Genomic DNA, 17,396 nt, shown 5'->3' with positions numbered 1-17,396 from the left:
CCAATGCAGCCAAAAATAAATAAACTTATTTATTTATTTATTTATTTATTTATTTATTTATTTATTTATTTTAAAAAAGAATTCTTTCGAGATGGGACAAGAACCTGAGCCAAGGAAGGGGGGTGTCTAGCCTGATGTCCTGGGGGTGTCCTGGCTCAGGGAGCGGGCTGGGTGGTGGTGTCCTTCTCTGGACAAGGAACACAGGGAGGTTTGTGAGGGAGGATGTGGGCCCAGCTCTGGGCAGAGTGGAGACAAGAATCCAGAGCTCAAGGGACAGGTGTGGCCTGAGACACATGTGAATTGCTGGCATTTGGTATACACTTACCACGTGCAGGGCTGGGTGCAAACGGCTCTCCATCTCGTTTAATCCTCACAACAACCCTGTGAGGCGGGTTTTTTGGTTTTCGGGGTTTTGAGGCCTATTATTCCCATTTGACAACTAAGCACACCTGGGCTCCGTCAGGCACTTCCCTAAGGTCGCACTGTGAAGGGGGAGGGCCAGCAACCAGAGCCCAGTCCGCCTGATGCCCAGCGAGGACAATGCACAGAATGGACGTGGACAGGCCACCCCGTGGAAGGGGCACATGGAGACGCCGTGGAAAACAGCACGAGAGTGGAGGCAGGGGATGCACACTGATGGTTGAACGGGGCACAATCTCTTCAGAAACGTGTCCCCAAGTGCCCTTTAACCTGCACAATTTCCCCCTCGGGGGTGCCAAGGAGAGGAACACAGTGAACCCCCCCAAGATGGGACCGGAGGGTTTGAGGTGACAGTACATGGTTTCAGGGATCAGGCCAGGGAGACCCACCTGCCCAGAGAGTCCGCAGCCCTGGCCTCTGGGCGCCCCAAAGGCCTTGCGGATGCAAACCTCTGGCACCTCCTCAACAGTGTGATTCCAAAGAATGGGTCCATGTCACTCGCTACCTGTCACAAGTGGTTCTAATTATTTTCCAGGTGTCAGTGAGCAGGGTGTGAGAGGGAGTTAAAGGGAGCAAGAAATAACCCTCTTATGCCTAATGGGCTTTTCCCTGGCACTTTGCCCCAAGCTCGCTGTGCAAAGTGTCCACAGACTTGCTAGATGCCAGCCCTGCCAGTGCTACCGGAAAGGACAAATCTGGGAGAACTCCCAATCTGGAAAGACCGGCTGACCAGCCGCCTGTCAATGTGTAACCTCTTCTTCCTGCCCTGACATCAGGGTGACATCAGCCCTGACATGCAGGGACTCAATGAGTTCCTGCAGCAGGTGCTGTCAGCAGTCACCTGGCCTTGCTGGCCGGAGCAGGGGCCCCAGACTGGGTGACTCTGCGCCCAGCGCTCACACAGGGAACCTTGGTGTGGCCACAGACTGTGTGCGGCCAGGCCATGGCCTCAAGGGGGCAGCACTCACTGAAGTCCAGGCTCCTCAATCCCCTCCCCCAGGCCTCTACCAGCCCCCCTCCACCCCCACTCTCTGCAGGCCTTCCGGCAGGAGTAGCCTGCCTCCACCTGCCCCACTGGGACCTCCCACCCACACATCTGTGCTCCAGCCCCACCAAAAGGCCTTGCCCTTGTTCACAGTCCGCGCCTTTGCACCTGCTGTTCCCACTGCCTATAAGCCCCATTCTCTACCTGGGAAACTCCTACACATCCTCCAAGACATAACTCAAATGTCACCTCCTCCATGAAGCTTTTCCTGCTCTTTCTAAACTGCCCCAAGTATTGTCTGCTCCACAGCCTTATCAAGTACAACGGGATGCTCCCCCAGCCCCACAGCACATTCTATAATCACTGGGAAAGCTTTCGAAAATACCATTCCACATTCCCCTCCACATTCCAATTCAGTGGGTCCAGGATTGTATCCAGGGCAGCAATTCTAGGATGCCCATGGCCCCGCTCTCTTTATCCCAAGAACCAATCAACATGGCACTGCAAATTGATAATCCTTCTACATTTGCAGTACAGGTTATTATTTCTAAAGAACGTTTTCTCACTAAATTCATAAAAATTCCCAAAGGGGACAAAACAGGTCATGTCATCTCCATTTTACAGATGACAAGACTGAGGCTTTGAGAAACTAACTTTACTAAGGTCATACAGCATGATTCCCAGGTGCAATGTAGTCCCCTTGACCTCTGTGTCAAGAGGTTAAAAAGCCCTTGGAAAAAAAAAAAAAAAAAAAAGCCCTTGGGGTTAAAAAGCCCATCGATGCAGTATCTAGTGCACTGACATGTCCCAAACAGTCAAATAACTCTACCATCAGTAAAACACACCTAACCTCCCTCTCATTTTCCAGAAATGCTCCCCAATTTCCAGCCTAAATCCCTCTTGCATCAGAATCATCCAAGTTCCTCTTGCTCTGCCCTCAGTGGAGAAGGGAGAAGCTGGTATCTCTCTTGGACATTCACCACTGGGGTTTTGAAGAACACCCCCCCCCCCAAAAAAACCACACATGTACAGAACGGGGAGCTCAAACTCTTCAGCTGCTTATGTGAACAGAGGCCAAGAGTTCTGTCTGAGCTTACACAGTCACTGTAGCAAGTCACAGAAGCACAGGACCTGAGGCTGAAAAGTCAGAGACATGTCTCTGCTGCACCATCTTCCACTGTCAGGAGAACATCAACAATTTAAAGAGGAACATCCACAAATGAGACCAGCTTTAAGGGAAGGTGACCAGACAGGTAAGGAATCCACAAGCCATCCCATACAACAGCCTGGGAACAGAAGCCCAAGCAGATGCGAGTCCCCTGGGAATTCCAGAAGAATTCAGAGAGAGCAGACTAGCAGACTTATCAGGGGTTACCCTGGAGACCAAGGTCCACTGAGGCCAGATTTGGATTCACATGAGAAAGAACTTTCTACTTGAATAGACAGTTCTCATAAAAAGATATACAAAGAGCCAGTAAGCACATGAAAAAATGGTCAACATCACTACTTATTATGGAAATGCAAATCAAAACCACAATACCACACCCATAAGGATGGCTATTTGAACGAAAGAAAGAAAGAGAGGAAGGGAGGGAGGGAGAGAAAGAGAAGAAAGAGAGAGCAGGAAAGAAAGAAAGAAAGAATGAAAGAAAGAGAAAGAAAAAGAAGGAGGGAGGGAGGAAGGGAGGGAGGGAGAGAAAGAAAAAGAAAGCGAGAGGAAGAAAGAAAGGAAGGAAGGAAGGAAGAAAAAGAGAGAGAAAGAAAGAAAGAAGAAAGAGAGAGGGAGGGAGGGAGGAAGGAAAGAAGGAAGAAAATACTAAGTGTTGGCTAGGCTATGAAGAAATTGGAACCCTGCACATTGCTGATAGGAATGTAGGAATGTAAAAAGGTGCAGCCACTGTGGAAACCAGTATGGTGGTTCTTCAAAAAATTAAAAATAGCATTACCATATGATGTAGCAACTACACTTCTGGGTATATACTCAAAAGAATTGAAAGCAGAGACCCAAACAGATATTTATACAACCATGTTCATAGCAGCATTATTCACAATAGTCAAAAAAAGTGGAAGCAACCCAAGTGTCCATCTATGGATGAATAGATAAACAAAATATGGTATATACGTACAATGGAATATTATTCAGCTTTAAAAGGAGAGGAAATTCTGACACAGGTTATAACATGGATGAATCTTGAGGATGTTATCCTAAGTAAAATAAATCAGTCACAAAAAGACAAATACTGTATGATTCCACTTATATGAGGTACTTAGAGTAGTCAAACTCATAGAGATAGAGAGTAAAATGGTGGTCACCAGGGGCTGGAGGTAGGGGTGAATGGGAAGTTGCTATTTAATGGGTATAGAGTTTCAGTTTTGCAAGATGGAAAGAGTTCTGGAGATGGATGGTGGTGATGATTGCACAACAATGTGAATGAATTTAACGCCACTGAACCATAAGCTTTAAAATGGTTAAAGTGGTAAATTATAAGTTATGTATATTTTACCACAATTTAAAATTTTAAAAAAACAAGAAAGAACTTTCTAACAAAACAGGATTTCCTAAAGCTGTTTGTAACCATCTAAATTAAGTGGTTGGGATAAAAAGTAAACAGGTGTCGGCCTGTATCCAGAACATTTCCTCTGCACAATGTGATAAATGATTTGCTCCCCTTGCAAAGGCTCCTAAGGCCATGTTAATGTTTGGCATTCAGATAATGAGCGTGTTTTCGCTCAAAGTGTATACAAACCAAAGACAATCGTGGACAGGGCAACACAATCTAGCCTGAAGGATGTTCTGATTTATTTAAATGGTCTTTCTAAATAAGATACAGTAGTTAGGCCTCCCTTCTTGTCCAGGTCTTAGCAGGAAATAAACTTTTGAGGAGAGGATTCAATAGAAAGTTGCCTCCTGCTCTTGATGGACAGGAGAGGGGGACAGCACAAGAAAAGATCTGAGCCTGCACTTGACGTTGCCTACATCCAATTAACAAGACACCCTAAGCCCTAAGCCCACTCCTCTGGCTCTCCCGGGAGAAGAAAGACAAGGATCACACACTGCAAAGCCAGAGTAGAGAAAAGGCCATCACATTACAGCATCCACTCTGGGGGAAGAATGCCAGCCTACATATAAAAATCTCCCTGAAGGGACTTCCCTGGTGGCGCAGTGGTTAAGAATCTGCCTGCCAATGCAGGGGACACAGGTTCGATCCCTGCTCCGGGAAGATCCCACATGCCACAGAGCAACTAAGCCCGTGCACCACCACTGCTGAGCCTGTGCTCTAGAGCCCGCGAGCCACAACTACTGAGCCCATGCGCTACAACTATTGAAGCCCACTTGCCTAGAGCCCGTGCTCCACAACAAGAGAAGCCACCACAATGAGAAGCCCGCTCACCACAACGAAGACTAGCGTCCGCTCACCGCAACTACAGAAAGCCCGCGCGCAGCAACGAAGACCCAACGCTGCCAAAAAAAAAAAAAAAATTCTCCCTGAAGCCAGGGGTAGAAGAAAGTGACAGGGGTAGGGGTGGGCCTGGACAATTTATATCATTCTATCCTTTGCTTTTTTTGCCATACACACTCAATAAATGGGTATTTTATTATTTTTTTAATTGTCTGGTATTTAAGAACAACTAATTTGGTCCAATTATGCTGCTGGACTAAAAAGATCGGACGCTGAAGCAAGCCTGGAAGCTATTCTAAAATAAGAACACTGGGAACAATGGGATGGGCTGCTACAAGGGATAGTAAGCTCTCCATCTCTGGAAGCATTCAAGCAGAGGCTGGGTAACCACTCTCTGGGAGATTCCTGCACTGGGTATAGGTCTATTACATCCTAATTTTTCATAGGAAGGAGTCAAAAGATAATGTCTCAAATTATTTTCTCAGAAAAAAGAGAAAAAAAAAGCCATATTAGTTTGTTATTCAGAGTGAAGGAGGCCACCAGCAGAAGAACTAGAAACAGAAAGTGAGCAGCTTCCGCTAGAAAGCAGGGCTGGAAATGGGAAGGGGTGGGGCAAGGGACACATTATTATAATCCCTTCTTTGCTTCTTTGCCATGAGAATGTATTAATTTGATAAAAATTAAGTTAAAAAAAATTCCCATGGGTTAAAAAAAAAAAACATTAGTCACAGTTGCTAAACAATACATTTCTCAAAAATATTTAATTACATGGGAATGCTCACAAAATTTTATATATAAATATACACACACATAAATATACTTAGAAAAGGAAAGAAGTATAGTAAAATGTTCTCACTGGTTTTCTCTAGGTGGTAAGAATACTGGTGATAATTATTCTTTATATTTTTGGGGGGGAATTTTTCACTAATTGCAGTAATTACAGATGATTATTACTACCTTTAACATCTTTTTTTTTTCCAAGTAAAAAGCATTAGTTAACTGTGGTAGGTTAAATATAGCTACAAATTCTTTGCAGCTCCTCCCATCAAGTTGTGGAGGAACTTTCCGCCCTTGAGTCTGGGCTGGCCTGCTGGCAGATGACCGACCTCAAGGAGAACCAAGAGCTCCAGCCACCAGCCATAGTCAACCGTCAGATGTGGCAGTGAGGCCATCGTGGACGGTGCAGACCTGATGCAGCTGCATTCATGAGTCAGGCAAAACCAGCACAAGAGCTGCCCAGCTGACTGATTTTCAACGTCTTGAGCAGATAAATGGTTGCTATTTTACCATGAGTTTGGGGGTGACTTGTTACATAGCAACAGATAATCGATACAGTAACAAAGCTGAAACATCCCTTCCGCATTTATCACATACCTGTCCAAGGGACGCCTGTGACCTCCTGACTCCACTCACTCCATAAGCCATGCCCAAACTCCTCCTGGGCCCGAAGCTGCACCACATGCCTCATGCCACTCCAGGCGTCGTGGATGATGCAGTGATACTGGAGCTCCTTGACCTGGGGGCGAGAGGCACAGGTGACTCTGGGGTGGGGCATGGGTGGCACCAGGTTAAGCAGCTCCACAGGGACATGGGAGTCCTTGGACAACCCCAGCCCTTCAGCTGCTTCCTCTCTCGGGTCCGGTGGATGACTCAGCTGGGCAGAGATGCTCCAAAGGCTCACACCACCCTGGAGGCAGAGCCAGGTGGGGTTGCCATCTGGGCCAACCGGTGCAGAAGCTGTAAGTCACAGCCCCTGCCCCCATGTAACACAGACTCCTGCAAGCCACACCCTTGACTTGCAGGCAGCCCATCTCTCTTCCCAGCTCACACTCGATCTCACAAACTGGCCTGCAAAGAGGAGATTGGCCTGGCATTATTATTCCCATTTTATAAATGAGGCAGCCAAGGCTCAGAAGGGTTCAGAGACTTACTCAAGGCCATGCAGGTAGTGAGTGGCTGACCAGGACCCAGAACTCATTTTTTTTCTTTCTAGTACCCTTTCTACTACCCCTGAGTATCTAGGGGCTCTTTTCTGTCCAGAAGTAAAAGAAAAATTTACCATCCACATTGTGAATGTCTTTGATCGTTCAGCCCGGTATCGGAGCTCAAACTGTAACCTGTAGAAATATGAGTTCCAGGAAGGGGGGTCTTGCCAGGTGACGCTGAGCCAGCGGGGGTTTCTGTCCACGGCGGTGACCGTGACATTGACGGGTGGGTCAGGCTGCACTGTGGGAAAAGGGAGCACAGCTCCTATGCGGCAGCAAGTTTGGTACCAAGGAGAGACCCATGAAGACTGCAAGTCCCCAGCAGGCAGGACCCCACCTCCAGCCCCAGACCACTTCCCCAGGCACACCCTGACAGGGCCCTCGCCTGCCACAATCAGACCTCTGGCAAGTATCCCAAGGGTTTCCCCGGTGGCGCAGTGGTTAAGCATCTGCCTGCCAATGCAGGGGACACGGGTTCGAGCCCTGGTCCGGGAGGATCCCACATGCCGCGGAGCAACTAAGCCCGTGTGCCACAACTACTGAGCCTGTGCTCTGGAGTCCGCAAGCCACAACTACTGAGCCCATGTGCCTCAACTACTGAAGCCCACGCACCTAGAGCCCGTGCTCTGCAACAAGAGAAGCCACCGCAATGAGAAGCCCACGCACCGCAAGGAAGAGTACCCCCTGCTCACCCCACAGCTAGAGAAAGCCCGTGTGCAGCAACAAAGACCCAACACAGCCAAAAATAAATAAATAAATAAATTTATTAAAAAAAAAAAAAAAAGTAAAGCCCAAAAGGCACCAGCTCACCAAACCCCTCACCGGCCCCTCCAATAAGTCCATGAGGAGCATTAAATCAAAAAAAAGGAAACAGTTGGAGGGGAGATGGAGGCCTGAAGAGCTTACTTACGGATTCCGTAACCCTCAAATGTTTGGGGTCTGCTGGACTGGCTCCCGGCACTGTTGGAGACACACAGGGACACGACGTACAAAGAGTTGTCTCCCTCTGGGACTGCCAACTGGCAGGAGAACTGCTGCGACTCCGGGGAGTACTGGCACGGCTCCTGGAAGTCTTTCACCGGACTGTAGACACAAAACAAGGGCGGGGCTCGCTATCAGTTGCTGCACTTACTCAGGACAGGAGAGAAGGGGCAGGGGTTAGGAGCTCAGCCTCTGCGGTCTGACCCCGGGGGTTTTAATCTCCACTTCACACTCAGTAGCACTGGGGATTTCGAGTAAATTATCCAACCTCTCCAAGCCTCTGTTTTCTCATTCGAAAATGGGAATATTAACAGTACCCACCCTCACAGGGGTTTCTTAGGATTAATTGAAAAATGAGTGTAAAACATCTAGCTTAGCATCTGGCATGGCAGTCTAAGAGGCTGCACTAGAGGGCGCGTTCAATCACTGTGGCATCACAGAGGTGGTGCATTCGGGCTCCCTGCCAGGTCCTGGGCTCTTGGCACTGCAGGGGATGCAGAAAGGAATCAAGAGGCCCCACCCTGGCCTCAAGACACTAACAGAAAAGACCTGCCCTCAGAGGACTAGGACAGCCAGTAGAATGCCATTCCAGAACCTCGAAGTGCTGGAAGGGTTTGCAAAGAGGTGGCAGCATTTCCGGCAGTGAGCCCAGAAAGGAATCCTGGGTGATGAAGATATTAGAGGTGAGTCAGACACTGTCCCACCTGGCCTGGAAGCCTGAGACTTCACCCACTTGTGACATGTGTGGGCATGTGAGTCCAGGGCAGCCACTCACCCTGCCGCCTCAGTGACGGATCACCCATCAATCTCTGATTTGGGTTTGAACCCCAGGCCCGGCACAGACTTTCCATCTGGGAAGCCTGCTCCCACCTTCCCAGTCTGAGTGAGGGCCTCCCTCCCTCCCTCCCTCCACCATCACTCAGGCATCCATCCCACCTAACACTGAGAAGGTGGGACCGTCTGCTTACAGGTGGGTACCCCCGTGGGGCTTGAGGGCAGGGGCCCAGTCCTGTTTGCCTTGTGCCTCTCCCTCAGCCTAGTACGGCACCCAGCCCACGGCAGACACCGAACTCGCCAAACACTTATGGAGAGAGCAAAGGAGCAAGTGCAGTGGGGTGAGGGTGTGACTGTGGGCACACACACGAGAAAAAGAGCAGAACGTACAAAACCTCTTTCCAGGGGCCTGTTTCACCCCCGCAGTCCCAGGATGGGCCTGAGTGAGTTCTGGAGGCCCCAAGGCTCTCACAGTGGCTCCCCATTCCCCCTTCCTCAGTTCAGGGTAGACAGCCCAGGAGGAGGATGGACATGCCCGAGGCTGCTGGCAGGAGGAGGCTGTGAGCTTAAATGCCCTGTCCTCTCTCATTCTTACTGTCAACACACAAATTACTCTAGTCCAAGTGTCAATTGAATAAAGCTTTCCCAGGGCCACTGCACAGAACATCCCATTTACGGAGGAATGCCTTCCAGGTGCCACACAATTATATCCCAACTCAGCTTCGGGCTGTGGAGATTTCTGACCTTCCTCTACTTGGAGTGTGAACCATCAGTCCTAATGGCAGCTGCATCATGTGCAGATGGGCAACCTATACATGTCCCTGTGCAGAGACCAAAACATAAATATCACCACCAGGTGACTCACTGGAGACAGACACAAGTGGAAACCAAAACACCCAGATGACGTCCGTCACTGCTCGGATTTTTTGATACTCTGATGATTGCCAGCTCAAACTCAGTGATAAACAAACATCTGGACTACGGGGACCTTGGCTCTGGGAATGGAGACAGAGAAAACTGCAGAGATGTAACCTACTACCTTCCATCTGTGCCTGAACTCATCCCAGGTCCCCTCACTTTGTGCCACAGGGACCCCCAGGCAGGTGTGACTTCCTGCCCCACTGCCCCCAGCTCCCTCTCCCCACTCTATCACCACCTCCTCTCATCGGCCATTATAATGGGAAAAGCCTGATAAGCTCACAGTCAGGACACTGCCCACGAGCTGCCCTTCCCCTCCCGAGGACATCTGCATCTTCTTAAGAGCAACGCCCAAAACCTTTGTATTTTGAATGAAATCAGATAGGCTGGGGTTTGATTCCCGGCAGAGCTACTTACTAGCTAGATGACCTTAAACAAGTTAACCAATCTCTGTGGTCCACAGTTTCTCCATCTGTTAACGAGAAAAACAACACCCACACCCCCACATCCACCCCCGCTATTGTGTGGGTTAATAGGACAAATATTGTAGCACAGTGAAGAGCACAGGGTGAGCACTCGTGGTGAAGTCTCAGCTCCCTCCCTCATTCCCTTCTCCTCGGTCCAAAGTACTTACTTACTTTCCAATAACATTTTGGAATCACTGGCCAGCCAGTCCCCTTGGGGTCCTCTGAGAGCCGCCACCACTCCCAGGGCCTCAGGAAGGATGGAGAAGGCAGACACACAGCCCAGCCCAAGATACTTACAACTTCCTCACCAATAACACGGCCTTGGTGGTCGGGGACGGGGGACTCCGAGGACTCCACTCACAACCCACGTTGCTGAGGGGGCTCTTCCGGAAGCAGGAGAGCTGGGGCTCCTCGGGGGGAACTGGAAGGAGAGCACAGAGGCTGAGGAGGCAGCACACCTCACCGCCCTTCCGGGGGAGCCCTTGACTCAGCGCCCTGCCCCCACCCTGGCACCAGCCTCTACCACAGCCAAACAGCCACGGACAGATCTAACTGTGGTCAGGAAATCAAAGGATGCCAAAGTCCTCTTGTCAGGCTAGGAGGTGGGGCAAGTGAGGGGAGGTGCCTGGGGGCCAACTTGCCTAAAGGGGAGCGAGATTGGCACCAAAAGTTGGGGCTTTGGAGTCCCACAGGCCTGGTTGTGTGACCTTGGGCAAGTCCCAACCTCTCTTCAGTTTTCTACTATAAAGTTAAATGACGATAAAATAGTCACCATAATACTGCTGCCTCTCACTGGGACATTGGGAAGATGGTATGAGACACCAAGGAAGAAAGTCCCTCAGCACAGGGCCTGGCACACAGGGCATCTGACTATAGGATGTCTTATGAGATGCAAGGGAGTTAGGAACCTACTAACTCTAACAGTAAGAATAGTTCATTTGAGAGCTTACTATGTGCTTTGCAGAGTTTTTAACACCATATTTAATCTTTACAACAACCCTGAAGTAAGTTAATAAAATCAACCTTATTTTACTAACGAGGGAACTGAAGGGCAGAGAAGTTAAGCCGTGAAGGAGGAGGATTCGAACCCAGGCCCCTTGCCCTCGACCCCCAAGCCCTAACCACACAGCAAGGTCAGCTGGACGGCGTCTCCGTCAGCCAGATGCCCCCACCCAGCTGGAAGTTCTACCAATCTCGCTGGCAAACGTCACTGGGCCTTTCCCCGAAATGCTTGGGCCAGGGAAATAACAGGAATTTAAAGGGTCAGGCAGGGAATCTCTCTCTGGAATGCGCAGAGCAGTGCTGTGCTGGGAGCCGTCTCTGGGAGCTCTGAGGACACAACTCACCATCCACCACCAAACGCACGCTTCCAGCTGGGCGGCCGTCCTCGTAGCACGAATAGTTTCCAGAGTCGCTAAGCAGCACAGACCTCAGAAGCAGCCTCCTTCCCACGCCAGCCCATCTGCCTTGGCGTGAACCTGTGACCTGATTCCTGAGCACCCAGTGAACGGTGGCATTGTCCCCCGCTTCCCCACCTGGGCAGGTCAGGGTAACGCTGGCCCCTGGCAGGCTGGTCAGCACATCGTTTGCCATCTCTGCAGGGGGAGAAGACACTGGGTAAGCCCACAGCAACCTGACAAAGGGACTGCATCCGATTCAGGAAGCCACAAAAGGCTCTAGTGCTAAACATCTCTCAAGTCCCTCCATTGGCCCAGGCCACCATCACATCACCTCTTCCTGGGTTATGGCAATGGCCTCCCTGTGGCCTCCCAGCCCCAGTCTTGGCCCTCTCCACCCAGCTGCCCCAGGGAGCCTTTCAAAGCGGCTATCTGGCCACCCCACTCCTTTGATTAGAAAACCCTTCAAGGGCCTACCGCTGTCCACAGCATAAAGTCCAAGTTTAGAGGCCTGGCCCACAGGGCTTTCCACCACCTGCCCCCTGCTGACCTCTGAGGCCTCATCTCTCCCCGCTCAGCCATAGAAGAGACACAGTCCCCCCACCCCATCCCCACACAACTTCCTCCTGTTGCAGGTCTCAGCCTAAATGTCCCTTCCCCAGAGGCCTTCCCTATCTCCTCAGCTGCATTAGGCCCCCATTCTACCTCCCCCACCATGTCACCCATCACACACTGCCGTATAATTACCAATTCTGTATCCATCTTCACTTCAGGACTCCAAATGCCACAAGAATAGGCACGCTGTTTTGTTCTCTGTCATATTTCAGTGCCTAGATCATTGCCTGGCACACGGTGGTGGCCCACTGAGCACTTGATGAATGTATAAATGAATGTATACACACAGGAATGAATGCCACGTACCCAGTGGGACTCACAAGATGCATGAGTACACAGGAAGTCTCAGAATCCCAGGGTCTCCATTTTACAGGTAATAACTGAGGCACAGAGGAATCAGGAGACTTGCCCAAGATCACCAATAACTCAGCTGAGAGGCAAACCAGGTCTTCCAACTCTGTTCAGTGCTCCCTCCAGAACCCTACACCTATCTATTAAACCACTTAGGGTAATGTTATTTTTATTCTAGGGACCAAATTGGAAAGTAAAAGGGAACAAATGCACTCCCCATCCCTGAAAAATATCATGCTACTCAAGGAAAGGATATTAAAGATACAAGTAAACTTTTTTTTTAGTATAGGTTAAATAGATTCATAGAATCTAAGTTTTTTTTTTAATAAATTTATTTATTTTTGGCTGCGTTGGGTCTTCATTGCTGCACCCGGGCTTTCTCTAGTTGTGGTGAGCAGGGGCTACTCTTCATTGCGTTGCGTGAGCTGCTCATTGCAGTGGCTTCTCTTGTCGCGGAGCACAGGCTCTAGGCGCACGGGCTTCAGTAGTTGTGGCTTGCGGGCTCTAGAGCGCAGGCTCAGTAGTTGTGGCTCATGGGCTTAGTTGCTCCGCAGCATGTGGGATCTTCCCGGGCCAGGGCTTGAACCTGTGTCCCCTGCATTGGCAGACAGATTCTTAACCACTGCGCCACCAGGGAAGCCCAGAATCTAAGATTTAAATTAGTCTAGCCAGCTGAGGAAGCTGAAGCCAGGGAAAACAGCAAGTTTTCATGTTAAGCACACTTGGTCCTTCTAACCAAATGTGTAGCCATTTATTAGCAAACAGCAGCCATAAGTCTGGTCAAAGATTTCCGAAAGGCCCAGCAACAGCCTGGGCACCTGACCTCACCTCCCACCTGTGCTCCTGGGCTGGGAGGACCAGCACTAGTGTCCCCCCGTCCTGCAAAGCCTTCTTGCTTGGGAGGAGTTTTTAATCTCACACTTAACCAACTGTCCCTCCTCCCGCCAAGGTAGCTGTTGGAGAGGAGAGAATAAGGCTCAGTGACTCCCAGGAGGATAACACTCAAAGCCAGCGGGGCTGGTTGTCCAGCCCAACCGCCGGCCACAGTCCAGAGACCAGGGACATGAGCATCAAAGGGACAGCGACAGCTTCTGTCTGGTTACACAGACTCCCTTCAAGCTTCCTTCTCACCTTATCACTTGGAGTCAGAGTTCTCCACCCTGGCAACCTCTGCCCCGAGGTTGGCAGGTAAGGGACAGGTGCAAGGGCAGCATAGCAGCTGGTCACCTATGGTTTCTTTCTCCTCACTGTCAGAGCCTTCGACTTTGGGTGAGAAAAATGGCTGAATCTCACCATGCAGCCAAGCGAGTGTGGCCAGGTTCCTTAGACCCCTCTGCCTCACTTCCCCCCACTACGGGCCAAATGTCCTCCATTTAACAAATATTTGAGGAGGCCCCCAGAGCCAGGCACCAGTGAAGAGGACACAGTTAGGTGGCAGAGAGACCCTGCCCTCAAGGACAAGACATGTAAGACGCATTCACTGCTGCAGAACTGGGGCAGAGGATACAGGGCGCCCCTGAACATCAGCAAAATCCCAGTCCCTAGGAGACCAAGTCCACTGAGGGTACCTCCACGCCCAGAGGGCTTAAAAGAGGTATGAAAAGCCCTAACTACAGTACACCTTTCATACATAATCTTCAGTAATATATTTCCAGCATTTCAAGTATCGTTTTTAAATGTACTATATGATATTGAACACATGCAAATTAATGTATGTAATGTACATGAAAGCTATTGAAGCATGAAACACCCCCAAGCTCCTACCAACCGAACCACGAGCACAATCACTGTCTCTGAAGCTCCCTCTGTGTTCTGCATTCCCCAGCCTCCCTGCTTATAGTGTTACATTTTGGACTTATCGCTCCCTCACTTTTTTTTTTAATAGATCTTTATTGGAGTATAATTGCTTCACAATACTGTGTTAGTTTCTCTTGTAAATGGGTTCAGTTTTGCTACTCATGGATCCCTCAATTTTTCTTAACTTTGTGTGATATTTGAAATTTATGTAAATAGATTATAGTCTTCTGTGACATGTTTTTGTCATTCATTGTTTCCATGATTCATGTAGCTATAGTATTCATTTTCACTGCTGTGTAATATTCCATTGGACAACTATATCATTCTCTTGCTGAGGGAGGTTTTGGGTCGTTTCCAGTGTTTTCCTATATCAAAGAGGGAACTTTCTCGAAGGTGGCTCTTGGCGCATTTGCCCAAGAATTTCCCTGAGTAGAATTGCTGGTCCTGGTGTGTGTGCATGTCACACATGTCCTTTTCCTTCATAATTGACACACAGTCCAAACCTTTTAAGTCTTATGTGCACTTGACAGTGGCTATGGCTTGCCATGTCCAGTCCACATACTGAATTACATCTTTCCCTGAATCAGGTTAGGTCTAGAAGACACACCGACACTTTGAATCAGTATATCGATACTTTCACTTTTCCATTTTCCACTTAATAAAGCAGCTATAAGGACAAAACCTAACATGGATGTCAAGTTCATGCACAAATTACCAACATTGTAGGAACAAAGACGGAGACACTGTCGGGAATTCCCTGGTGGTCCAGTAGTTAGGACTCCGAGCTTCAAGCGCAGGGAGCACGGGTTCGATCCCTGGTCCGTGAACTAAGATCCCACAAGCCGCACGGCGAGGTCAAAAAATAAAAAAGATGGAGACGCTGTCAAAATAGGACAGTCTTCTGGTGGGTGGCCCCACTGTGCAGTGCTTACAACATCCCTCCGTCAGCTGACGAGCGGAAGTCGGAATTCACAAGGCACCAGTACACAATAGATTCTCAGGGTTGCCTGAAACTCCAAGGAGGGGTCAAGGGCCATGGCAGGCTCATGCTTTCCTTGGCACTTTCCACATGGCATCATCCTTAACTATATATAGGTCCCCCTCCCCAGTCATGACTATGAGGCTGTGAACTCCTACTAGCACTCCTCAGAGAACTCAGGAGGTGCTTAATTAATGTTTAATGTAGGGTGCCTAAGAGGTATCCACAAGGTCAGGGCCTCCACAGTGCACACTCCCAGGAGCCCCTGTCACACGGGACACGGCGGTCTACGTGGTGCCCCTCGTGTTGTGCAGCGGGCAAGCCCTGCACTAGAGGCCAGAAGAGCCAGCTTGTCACAGCCAGGAGATGCTGAGGAAAGAAACTATAAGCCTGGAGCCAGAAGGGACTCTCTTTTCTGCTTCTGCCTTTGCCAGTTCCAGGAAATATGTTTCTCTGGTCACTTCCCTTACCCCCAGTTCAGATGGAAGCTCTTGCCGTGGTTAGTGACCAGCTTGAACAATAGCAGGGGCTGTTCTGTTCCTGAATTCACTAACAATGGCCAGAGTATTTGGGCAGCTCAGAGAAATCACAAATAAAAAGACTTTTTTTCTCTTCTACTAAAGCAGAGCTTCAGAAGCAACATAATGGCCACTTCCTCTGCCAAAAAACTTGAGTAATGGTTTTCTGAATCTTTAAAACTGAGTCACTATTCTTTTTTAATGGGGAATGATTAATTGTAAAACACCCATTGGCAAGTATTGCCTGTCCCTGCCCTTCTTCAAAATACATTTCTTCTAGAACCTGTGAACAATGCTGTGTTAACTATGCCTTTAAAAGCATTCTATGCAGGATGATCACAATCAAACACTCAGAGAGGAAAGACCACCAGAAAATACCCTTGCTACAGTCAGAGTGGGCAGTGCTGGCCCTACCCAGCCACCTACCCCTCTGCCTCCTAACCCGAATCTCTGAGTCAGTGCCCGTGACACCCGTGGGGCTGCGTAGGAGGCCCTGGGCATCTCTCTTGTTTTTTTTTGGCTGCACCTCGCGGCTTGCGGGATCTCAGTTCCCCAACCAGCGATTGAACCTGGGCCAAGGCAGTGAAAGCCTGGCATCCTAACCACTAGGCCACCAGGGAACCCCTGCGTGAGCAGCTCTTTGAAAAGGAAGAAGTGATGTTCACAGAATGCCCTCCTGGTACTTCCACCCACCTCTCCAAATGATGGGACTAGAGGCAATTTCTTTCTCTTCCTTTCATCTTTCTGTATTTTTTTCAATTTTCTGTAAGTTGTTTGTATTACTCTTATCATGAACACACACAGACACACATACATATGCATATATATATTTAAGACAAAGAAACTACATAGCCTGGATCTGTCCAAGTTATCACGCCTAGGGAGGGAGGAGGTGGGGCAGAATGCAGTGGACACCAGGGAATAGGGGTGGGGTGAGACTGGATTTTTCAGGACAAGCAGCTTCTGACAGCACCTTCCGGTCAAAGAGCGTTCACCCCCCACGCTTGCAGCTCTGCCCTCCAACCCTTGCAGCTCTCTGTTTTGTCACTTTCGCTGCACGCTACACACTTAACCCTCAGCCATGCTGGCCTCATCCCCTGGTGGACACAAGGTCACCATCCCTCCCTATCTGCCCTGTTTGTCTGCCCCTTGGAGTCTGCCAGGGCCCTCCTGAAGGCCTCCCTGATGGGGAAGAGCCAAAGGGAAGAGACACAGTGGGGAACAGGTGAGGAGGGAGCTCCTGAGAGCATCCTGTTCCCCAGAGATGTGCCCCAGCCATTCTCACACTCCCACTCTGGGAGGTGAGGGGACCAGGTGGGGAGGGAGGGGTTGGCCCTGCACACTCTGACATTCAGCACAGCATGCAGTTTAGCATCTGCCCTTGAGCAATTGCTCAGCCATTTGAGGCCAGCATTGCAAGTCCATGCCTGTCCCCTCCTTAAGATTCAAGAATTTTTTTGTGCACCATCAAGCGCAAGGCCAGAAATCTTAATCCTGGAGAGAGAACTGACAGCTAGTGGTGAACGCCTACTATGCACTGACACTCCTCTCCACAAAACCCCATGGAAAACTTAAAACTACCTATAACACAGGCTGCCCTAAGGTAATGTCCCTGACATATTGAGGGAGCCAAGAGGAGGGGTAGAACACTCAAAAAGGGAGGGATTCAATGGAAGAGATATTTGGGTTGAGCCTTGAGACATGAGTAGGAGTTTGATAAGTGGAACTACAGGGAATGGCATTGTGTAAAGAGGGAACAGCATGGAAAGGCATTGAGAAGTGAGGGCCCGGGGAGGGCAGGTATCTGG

General features: G+C 49.5%; 1 protein-coding gene across 8 annotated transcripts in view; it reads right to left on the bottom strand.

Annotated features, from left to right (window-relative positions):
* The window catches only part of IL6R (interleukin 6 receptor), a 49,299-nt gene that overhangs the window by 19,303 nt on the left and 12,600 nt on the right, over window positions 1-17,396 (bottom strand). For 5 of the 8 annotated variants that reach the window (XM_057546261.1, XM_007178486.3, XM_007178490.3 and 2 more), the window contains 5 exons: window positions 11,278-11,526; window positions 10,229-10,352; window positions 7,702-7,874; window positions 6,866-7,032; window positions 6,181-6,322 (listed from right to left, as the gene is read on the bottom strand). In XM_057546261.1, the coding sequence (XP_057402244.1) occupies window positions 6,181-6,322; window positions 6,866-7,032; window positions 7,702-7,874; window positions 10,229-10,352; window positions 11,278-11,526 (855 nt within the window). Of the gene's footprint in view, window positions 1-6,180; window positions 6,323-6,865; window positions 7,033-7,701; window positions 7,875-10,228; window positions 10,353-11,277; window positions 11,527-12,075; window positions 12,890-17,396 lie in introns of all 8 variants that reach the window. The other 3 variants (XM_057546244.1, XM_057546243.1, XM_057546245.1) reach the window with 1 other exon arrangement.

Source organism: Balaenoptera acutorostrata, chromosome 1 (assembly GCF_949987535.1).
Source record: "Balaenoptera acutorostrata chromosome 1, mBalAcu1.1, whole genome shotgun sequence".
Classification (NCBI taxonomy): domain Eukaryota; kingdom Metazoa; phylum Chordata; class Mammalia; order Artiodactyla; family Balaenopteridae; genus Balaenoptera; species Balaenoptera acutorostrata.
This window is presented reverse-complemented; position numbering and strand designations above follow the sequence as displayed.